At 42.3% G+C, this 10,587-nt stretch overlaps 1 protein-coding gene across 1 annotated transcript in view; it reads right to left on the reverse strand.

Moving 5' to 3' along the window:
* The window catches only part of CCDC146 (coiled-coil domain containing 146), a 115,971-nt gene that overhangs the window by 2,731 nt on the left and 102,653 nt on the right, over positions 1-10,587 (reverse strand). Inside the window, exons 14-17 of the mRNA XM_081800657.1 lie at positions 10,268-10,492; positions 8,448-8,676; positions 3,450-3,578; positions 2,756-2,893 (exon numbers count right to left, since the gene is read on the reverse strand). Coding sequence (XP_081656783.1) covers positions 2,756-2,893; positions 3,450-3,578; positions 8,448-8,676; positions 10,268-10,492 — 721 coding nt within the window. The remainder of the gene's footprint in view (positions 1-2,755; positions 2,894-3,449; positions 3,579-8,447; positions 8,677-10,267; positions 10,493-10,587) is intronic.

Consider the following 10,587-nt stretch of genomic DNA (forward strand, 5'->3'; position numbering starts at 1 on the left):
TTTCACATCAGCTAGTTATCATCAAAGAATTAAAAGATAGGACTAAGTGGAACATAGGCACCAAGCACAATTACAACAATGTTTGTTGAATGAAGGAATTAATAAATTCTATTCTATTCTATTCTATTCTAATCCTCCAGTCATTTGAACCAGGGTACACTGAGACATGAATAAGAGCTTCCAAAAACTACACCTGATCTTGAAACACTTTCTTCTTCTAATAGAGCATACACTGGTCTATCTGTCTACATTTGCATAGAGAAATGTTGCTGCCAGTGATTTACCTTTTTCTGAAAATATAATGACTGATTATTATATATACGTTGTCTCTTTAAAGGAATAGGGAATATACATTTTAAAAACTGTTGTACACTGCAGTAATTTTTAGGAAGCTAAAGCTTCAATGATGAGTCATTATCTTAAATTTCATTAATTCATCAGCTGTGTGTATGTGTGTGTAACTAGCCATCCTCCTTTTCTCCTCCAAAGAAGGATGGTGTTATTCTGGGCTTCTGGGCTACTCTAAGTCTTTGACTGGGATGTCCCCTCCCTGCCACCACTTTTTTTTTTAGAGGAAGAGGGGAGGGGGGGAGGGAGAGAGAGAATCTTAGGCAGGCTCAATGCCTAGTGTGGAGTCCAATATGGGGAATGGGGCTTAATCTCACAACCCTGAGATCATGACCTGAGCCAAAATCAAGAGTTAAAGACACTTAACCAGGTGCCCTGGGACTTCCCGTTTTCTGTTCATTTGGGAAATTTGCAAGAGGAGCCATAAGCTATCTAGGAAAGGTGAGAGACTTGAGATACGCATTCTTGTTGAGCTCCCACAAGGGACTGGCCACTTCTTAACTACTGAATGCTTACAACTTAAGCTGATATCACACCCATTTCACAGATTAGGAAACTTAGTTTTAAGGTCATTTATGTATCCTTCTCAAGGTCACTCACTAATATTGGTAAATCACAGACCTGGGATCTGAAACATTCTACCTTCTAGTTCTGCCTACTATGAAGAGATCATAATTTTAAATGGAAAAAAAAAAAAAAAAGCCAGGGAGAGAGCACCAAAGGTGGGGAAAGGTGGGGGGGAGAGATAAATCACCAGGCTGACTCCTCTGATGGAACCCTCCCAGGTGGCAATCACCACCATTTGCATTTCTATAGCATTATAATTGACTTCAGGACAGACTCTGCCAACAGCTTTGACAAGCCAGCCCTCAGTGAAAACGGACTTCCCCTAAAGAAAGGGAAATTCATTTGCAAAAGGAAGGGAGGCAACATTTAGAGAAACATTGGGCATGCTAATTCAGGCAAAGTTCATGAGACTAAAGAAGTCTTAACATTTCTTATTTTCTGAAGTAAAGTTGTGAATTGCACACGAGCCCCAGGACTGAGGGATCAGTCGGCTGGCGGAAGTCCTCAGAGCAGTCCTGTAAAAGCCTAATAAAAACAGCAAAGGGGGCTTGAGATTTACAATGATTCTGTTTCCTTAGTGCGCCAGAACTGTTTCTGGAATGGGAATGACTGTTCATTCATTCGATAAATTCTTGAGTTTAGTGCATGCTAGGCATTGGGGAAATTAAGGAGAATGAGGAACAGGGGCACCTGGGTGGCTCAGTCAGTTAAGAGACTTCTGGTTTTGGCTCAGGTTATGATCTCAGAGTCATGAGACTGAGCCCTGCGTGGGACTCTGTACTCAGCGGGGAGTCTGCTTGAGATTCTCTCCCTCTCCCTCTGCCCCTCCACCACCTCCCCCATCCCTCCCTGCTCACGTGTGCACACACACTCGCTCAAATAAATAAATAAAATCTTTAAAAAAAAAAAAGAATGAGGAACAGTCACTGCCCCCAGGAGCCCACCATCATGGGTGTGGGTGTTACCATGATTTATTTTTTTACCTGTCTCCCGACACTAGGTGTGGACCATGTGTCCCTTCCTCTTTGTTTCTAACCTCACACCCTCATGTGCGCTCATGAGGGGAGCACATAGTAGGTTCAGTAACTATTGCTGCCTAAAATCCCTGTGCTGTCACAGGGGGAGGCTCCCAGAGGCAGGGGGCCTCGTAAGGGCAGGGGGGCAGGGTCCTCTGACTGCCCTGTGGTGCGAGGCCCTGCCTCACCCAAATCACCAACCACCCTCCTGCTGGCTGCCCCTTCGCGGGCCGCTCGAGCAGTCCCAGCCTGACTGGGTAGCTGTGAATCAGCAGTCCTCATATTTTAAATGTATGAAATTAGGAAGCTCCATGCTACTAGTGTTGTCTTGCTAGTGGGGCCTGGCCGTGACTCCATCCAAAGGACTACTAGGGATGGGTGTCGTGTGATTGCTGTTCTCTTGTAATGGTCCTTGTCCGTTTCTGGGTTCTGGCTGAGTTCTGGATTGGGGCCGCTTTCATGCAGACCGCTGGGTAAGTGAGGCCCTCTAATCACAAGGAACTAGAAAGGATTTAACTTGGCAAATGAACTATAAGGGTAGTAATTGTCATATTTTGAGTAGGTGCCCTGTTAAGTGAAACTTGTAAACTGTCATTGAAAAGCTTAAGTTTGCCCAGTATCAAGTGAATATTCATTCAGGGAACAAGATTGAACCCCACTTTGGACAATTTTCTAAGATTCACCTTTACCTCTTTAATTTTACAACTTTATATGTCTCTAGTCATAAAGCCTAACCTCTCCAGTGCTGCTCTCGATAAATAAAGCAGTCTGTGGAAAATGAAAGGAGTGTAGGCAGAAGGGACAAGGCAGGGTCTCGGGCAGACCTTCTTGGCTAAGAGCAGTGTGTCCTGCTTGTAGGCCTGAGTTTTGCTGCAGAGCCTGTCCGTGAGCCGAGACACCTGTTCATAGATGAAGTCCTTTTCCAGTAACTTCTCCTCCTTCTTGGCCAGCTGTAGTTCCAGCTACGTTGAAAACAATTTCATTAAAAAAGAAAAAAAGTCATGCAAGTCAAAATCTTTCTTAATTAGAGCACTATTTTTTTCCCCCTTAATGAACACAGATTGCTTTCACACAGTTGCCAAGATAGCTCTAGGAAAGCCTTCAGCACTGGGCTAAGTCAAGACTTCCCTTGCCCCAACCCCCTCCAGACAGCTCTGGGAATTCTTCCTCTCCATGGCAGAGGGTGGCCCTCTCAGCTCCACCCAGTTTCTATGTTGCCATTCCTCGGATACACGCCCATCAGGAAGACAAATTAATCCACTGAATATGCCAAAATTGTCCCTTTGGGCTATGAGACAAAAGCGGGCATTTTGAAACCACTCAAGGTTTTACTTCTTTCTGGCAAGCATTAGAAACAAGCTTAGGTTTTGTTACTGGATTATGATGAAAGGACTGTATTAGTAGCTAGAATAGTGAGGGATGAGGGATAAATCTGTCTGCATAAGATGAAACAGTACCACAGATATCTGTGACACTGATCAACAAGGGGCTGACACTATTATAAGAAAGAATGCTTACCACATCTAATTTTTTGATCATTTGTTCTTGGGTCATATCTTTCCCTGGAATGAAGCGGATTCTGTTCTCATCCTCGGGATTTATAAATCGTTTCTCCAGGTCTTTTATTCTGTCTATACACTGTGAAAACTATTAAAGAAGGAAACATTAACTTCAAAACTAACTCCATTGCTCAGTAAATTTTTAAAACCACATAGCCCAGGGGCTTTAAAGTCTTTTGGTAGGATCCATCCAGGGAAAGGTGAAAGAGAACTCTTAACATCCCATCAGCCGGGACCTGGGTTGAAAAATAAGTCGGCTCATCCATGGTACCATGAGGATAATGCTTGTAACTGATCTCTGAAGCAAGGCAGTGAGTTCTGAGTCATCAAAGAAAGAGCTGACCTTACAACCAGTCCTTTGTGTTATACCTATGGGATGCTGGGTGGCTGCAGAGCTCAAACTATACAGACCTGACCTCTTTATTTTAGGTTGTTACAGAGGCCAAAGTAGACAACATAGTAGACTCCAGCTTAAAACGCTTTGTTGGCAATAGGTTTAATGGCTTCCCAAAGAATAAAGTTCTTAATTATTAGGTCAATACAGTGTACAGGTCTGTCAGGAACAGCCTGGACTGTTTCTATCTTTTGTGCTAACCGCCTAATATAATGTTTCATATTTGAAGATGAAGAAATATGGCAACTCCCAAGTAGGAGTGGCAGTCACTCTTGGTTTCGTTTTTGGAACACAGTGAAAACCAAGAGTCATTGTTTTCTTTTTCTTTTTCTTTTTTTTTTAAGATTTTATTTATTTTTTTGACAGAGAGAGAATGAGCACAAGCAGGGGGAGTGGCCGGCAGAGGGAGAAGCAGGCTTCCCGCTGAGCAAAGAGCCAGACATGGTGCTCAATCCCAGGACCCTGGGATCATGACCTGAGCCGAAGGCAGACGCTTAACCGACTGAGCCACCCAGGCACCCCCATGAGTCATCATTTTTAACTTTCCTATTGAAAACCTGTAGAGACTTAGGCAAATCATTTATCTTCTCTAAACCTTAGTTGCCTCAATTGTCAAATGGGAAGATAAGGCCCAATCTAACGGGGTTGATTCATTAACCGAGAGAACACATCTCAAGTACTTCACAACGCGTTCCAGACTGATAGGGGTAGAATTTAAGTTTTAATTCATGTATTTGCCTCCTCCTCACAAAAAGAATTTAAAATGGTGACATAAATAATTTATTTTTTTTTCCTTTTTCTCCCCCTCAACATTCCTTAATTGCCCTTAATATGGAGTTAAAGTATATGTATATATGTAACCAAGCATAAATACATAATTATTCCATCTATAATTAACAATGCTTAATGTTTCTGTTTCTTAATTAGGAAATTAAGGAAGGAACAAAAATACAGTGCTTGCTTATCAAAATAGTGCCTTGATTGCTCTCATTTCCCCATGGGTCTTTGAGGAAAAACTGTTCACTTTTTCTTTTTTTTAAGTTTTTATTTAAATTCCAGTTGGTTAACACACAGTGCAATATTGGTTTCAGGTGTAGAATTTGGTGATTCACACTTACATATAACACCCAGTGCTCATCACAACAAGTGCCCTCCTTAATTCCCATGTTTACTTTTTTTATACAAAATAGTGTTGTGTCCTAAAATAGTTCACGTGACTTCCAAGATCCCTAAAAAGGAGCTATGATTATAAGCACCAGGAAATATGACTCATGATAATCCTTGGATTCGACTGTTAGACAATTAAAAACTGTTTCAAACAACTGAAAAAATACAAACCTTAAGGGAATTCTGGAAATGATACAAAAAATGGGAAGATTTTGAAAAAAAAAAACACGAAACACTGCAGCTGTAACAAATAACAGGATGCGACAGGGATCGAACAGGGCAAGGTAGGGTAGAAAAATGACTTGCCGAAGGCTCGAAACTTTACATCATGTCCTTCGAAGGGCCTATGTGATTCGAAGGGCCCTTCGAAGGGCCATGCTGAGTAGACAAATAAGTGCAGTTTGAAGACTAATGGGAAACTTTCTATTCAACAGTTCTTAAGCTTAGATCTAACTCTGGCAGAACCTGTAACTGATGATAACACATAGACCATATATATGTCTCAATTCATAGGCAGGCAGAATGGAAAAGTCTCGTATCAGGCATAAATGTTTAAATATTTTCCTTTAGGGGCACCTGGGGGGCTCAGTCGTTACGCGTCTGCCTTCGGCTCTGGTCATGATCCCAGGGTCCTGGGATCGAGCCCCGCGTCAGGCTCCCTGCTCGGCGGGAAGCCTGCTTCTCCCTCTCCCACTCCCCCTGCTTGTGTTCCCTCTCTCGCTGTGTCTCTCTCTGTCAAATAAATAAATAAAATCCTTAAAAAAATAATAATAATAAAAATAAATAAATAAATATTTTCCTCTTGGGTCAACTGAACTCATATTTCACACCAGATAACTGGTTTCATATAATGAAATGCCAAATGCATATATTTTAAGAATAATGAATTTTATCCATTGACTAGAAGTATTGATTTGCAATTAACACACAGAAAATGCCTACACAGTAGAGAGAGAATTTTTCTGTTGTGGATCTTACTGAATTTAAAGTCCTTTTGTTCTGCTGGGCATCTTGATAGTTTGGTATGGGCAAAAATGGCCCTGAGGCTGTGTTTTAAGAAGGAGCTGGAGGGAGACAAATTATTCTGTAAAATCGAGACAACTGTGGAGTGCCTGGGGGGAGAATCTGGGGAGGTGAGGCTGTGGAGAGGAGAAGAGGTTGAGAGGTGTAAAGACAGGCCAGTGAAATGGAGCTAGGCTAGGGTGCTGCTTGGGCTAACACGCCTGGGGATGGTATGGGGTGGCCCCGCAGATCTTTGCAGGGCATGGATGTCTGATATTGAATTGGAAGTTCTTCACATTTCTGTAATGTACACCAGCATGCTGTTGCCCCAAACCTTCAATCAATTCACAAAGGTCTTGCTCTTGCAGGAGTGGTTTTGTGTAGGTAGGCTGAAAAAGGAGCGAGTCCTGAACTCCGCACTGACACGGCATAGAAGTGAACCAGGCAGAGTGCGGGCCAATTGATGAAGGGATCCCTCAAATGAACCACTAGCAGCAGGAGTCAGGGCCACAGGAATCCTGGGGAGGCTACCTTGGAGGCCTGAGGGATGCCTGGGGGTGTTCCAGCCAATCCATCTACATCAGGCTACACTTATGGAAGAAGTGAATAGGAGAACTTAAGGCTAAAAAAACAAACGCTGGAATCAGAACCTTGGCACATTTGTGTACAACGAAAGATCCTATCATTGATACCACATTCACACATTCAAATGGCATAAGATATGAAGGTGGACCCCTCATCCGTTTCTGCAAAGTCATGTGAACCCCCATGACATGATTAAATGAAAAAACAAAAAAAACCAGACCCCAAACTGTCCACAGTATGACCTAATGAAAACCATTTACTTATATACCTTGAAAAAAACTGGAAGGATCGCTTCCAGATTTTTGATAATTTTTTTTTAAAGATTTATTTATTTATTTGACAGAGAGACACAGAGAGAGAGGGAACACAAGCAGGGGGAGTGGGAGAGGGAGAAGCAGGCGTCCCGCTGAGCAGGGAGCCCGATGCGGGGCTCAATCCCAGGACCCTGGGATCATGACGTGAGCCGAAGACAGTTGCTTAACCGACTGAGCCACCCAGGCACCCGATTTTTGATAATTTTAATAGTGATTATACCTTGGGAATAGAATTTTATTATTATTTTTTTTATTTATTTTTTTTTTAAAGATTTTATTTATTTATTTGAGACAGAGAGAATGAGAGACAGAGAGCATGAGAGTGAGGAGGGTCAGAGGGAGAAGCAGACTCCCCGCCGAGCAGGGAGCCCGATGCGGGACTCGATCCCGGGACTCCAGGATCATGACCTGAGCCGAAGGCAGTTGCTTAACCAACTGAGCCACCCAGGCGCCCTAGAATTTTATTTTTTTTAATTTTTGGTGTTTTTTTCAAAACTTCATTAATTGAACATGTTTTAATTTTATCATCAGAAAAAATCTGAAAACAAACCTGACATTTTAGAAAACATATGATAGGTTAAAATTTGTTCCTGCTACATTGATTGAGTCAATGGAAAAAAGTATAAGCCGCAAACTTTTCAGTTTAATTTTTCTATTTTCACCAAGGGAAAAAAAAAAGATTATTGCATGTGAAGAAAGTAGCTTTATATTCATTTTTTATGTATACATCTATGTATTTATTTATTACTTCATGTTTAAATTGTTTGGTTTTATTCCACTTTTAAAAAGACCATGTCAGAGACCAGGCTATTAAATGACGGGGAAACTACAGGGGTTAATAAGGAGTCTAATTATATGTGATTGCCAATTAACAAACAACAATCTCAGCTTCAGGGGGCAGGAGTTCTAAAAATGAGAGAGGAAACTGGTCCCTGAGATCTCTCAAGCAAGCATCAGAAACATACTTATGCCAGCGGCAGTGAAAGCCCAGATTCCTTAAATTACGAGCTATAAGGAAGCTAGAGTTGAGATTTGGGAGGGTCTGAATTCCAAGGAAGGCAGAAAATGCTTCATGGGGAAAAAAAAAAAAATCTGTCACCTGGATGCCTGAGCATAAATTCCACCCTGGAGCAGTGGATTTTTTTTTTAATATTTATCTATCTGAGAGAAAGGGTGGGGAGGGGAAGGGGGAGAGAGAGAGAATCTCAAGCAGACTCCCCACTGAGCACGGAGCCCCACATGGGGCTCGAGCTCATGACCTTGAAATCATGACCTGAGCCGAAATCAAGAGTCCGACGCTCAACCGACTAAGCCACCCAGGTGCCCTGGAGCAGTGACATTTTTAAAGAAGACATATAACTCATGAGTTTGTACAGGTACCAGGTGGGGCATGGCTTAATTTACATGTAAGAACTTAATACAATCTTCAAACCAATAAAGGAGGGGGTAGGGAAAGCAAATGGCCCCAGGAAGTGTCTGATGAACGTTTCCCCACCTGAATCTGGAGCACTGCTAAGTCGGCGTCCAGGGCCCTCTTGGTTGGCAGTAATTTCTGGGTCACGTGAATCTGTCTTTGTTTCTCAGCAATCTTCAGTTTCAGGAACCGGATCTTTTCTTCCAGGACATGTATTTCAATTTCTCCATTTAGCTTCATCTTTTCTTGGATATTTATTTTTTCATAGAAGATGCACACTTCCTCTTCCCGTTCTATCAGCTGAACGCCACTATGGCCAAAAGGAGAGGCAGAGGCTAAGAGGGTGTTGAGACCACTTTTTTTTTTTTTTTTTTTTACTAGTCACAGGGATTCCCTCTGGATCTGGGCGCAAAATACGTATCAACATTACATAATTCCAGAAGACAATAGATATATACTCTTGGCTTTCTAGTTAAACTGCACACTTTTTGTTTTCCTGGGGATAGGAGAGGGAGGGCTGGTTAGCATTTCGACTCTGAGCTAGCCGATCATGCAGCTGGCTGGTCACAGTATCTCTGCAAGTCCCAAAGGTTTCCCTAGGGTGGGAAAAAATGTCATTCCCCAGGCATGAGCAAAGTGACCTCATAATCTGATTTTCTGCAGACCCTTTTTTGGGGCCAGACTTGCCAAGTGAGGTCTGGCCAGAAGTCCCCAGGCAGGGGGCCAGGGAATGTGTTTCTGCAGTGATTCTATGTAACTTGCCAGGCCCATTAGGTTCTTTTTAAAGTTGAGTATTTTTGATGCAAATTTCCCCATAAACAGGCAAAATTCTGTCCTTTGTAAGCATGCCAGGGGAAAGACCCCTCCATGTGAGGAGAATGTGGGAAAGAAACAAAGCAAGAATTTTCCAATTCCAGCCCTACAGGTCTGACCAGAGCTTGGGAACACACTGCCTAAATAATTTTGTTTTGTGCCGGGAGCCATGTAAGAGGACTTTTTTTTTTCCCCAGAGAAAACACCTGCCAGTAGTTTGAAAAATTAGTGGTCTTCACACCCTGAAGTCTTCCCACACTCTGCATATCAATTATCCCAGAGTTCATCTTTAATTGCTTTTTATCTCTTTTTCTCTCTCCTCCCTTAAAACATGAGCGCACATAGTTGCATTTGCTTAATCTTAACTCTACATTTCATCTCATTTGCTGTTTATTGGCTCTTCTCGTGATCCTCTCATTTCTCTTGACAACAAGCTAGGAGCAATGCTTTACCACCTTTTTGTAACTTGGGGGTCCAAAGCTTAGCACACAGCTTTAGATGAAGCAGCCCACAACCAAAGCCACAAGGAAGAAAAAGATATGATACCAGACTTAATTCCTACAGGACCCTACAATTTCACAGACCAGATTTCTCTAGCAGGAGCAGCTTGGGAAAACTGCTACAGTAGTAATTGATTGATGACATAATTGTAGCCTGGAAGAAATAATGCTCTTCTGAGAGGTCCTACTTGCTGAGAAAATGAGCTGGGAGAATGGCTTAATAAATATCATACTAAGACCAATCTGTCACAAAAGTGGATACAAGATCCAAAGACTTATTTATGTCAATTCTACTGAAATAACTTGATGGTATCGGAGGCAACCTGACTGGTAGCCTGGGAAAGAACTTTGATATTTAAGCAACGGACTTAAACCCTACTCTTGCCTGTCTCTTAAAAGAACAGTTTCTTATTTCAGGCAAAACACACAGCTCATCCCCCCCCCACCCCCCACGCCCCTGCAAAAGGATAATGAAACCTGAATGTCAAATGCCCCTCACCCCAGTGTCAAGTCTCTAGAGAAGGGGCAACATTTCTAAATCGGATCTCCAGGTGTTTCGTTTCTCACATTAGGTTCTTGGTTTTTCACCTTTCATTTCGACGCTGAACAGCTTTCTCGTATCTCTTGCGAAGCTGCACCATCTCCTCTTCAATTGTTGTGATCATAGTGGCAAGTCTGTCAATGTTACTTAACCGGGTTTCCTTCTTCTCCTTCATTTCCTGAAGTTTTGCTACAATTTTGCACACATCATTTTGCATGCTTTCTCGGATAGTGACATTGTTGGCATGTTTCAGCATGGAATTTTGTAACTTTCTTTAAAAATAAGGGGAAAACGGGAAAGATTATCATTTTCTTTAGTTTAAAAATAAAGACTTCCGGGGCGCCTGGGTGGCTCAGATGGTTAAGTG

Source organism: Leptonychotes weddellii, chromosome 12 (assembly GCF_054177405.1).
Source record: "Leptonychotes weddellii isolate Sample4059 chromosome 12, ASM5417740v2, whole genome shotgun sequence".
NCBI lineage: Eukaryota > Metazoa > Chordata > Mammalia > Carnivora > Phocidae > Leptonychotes > Leptonychotes weddellii.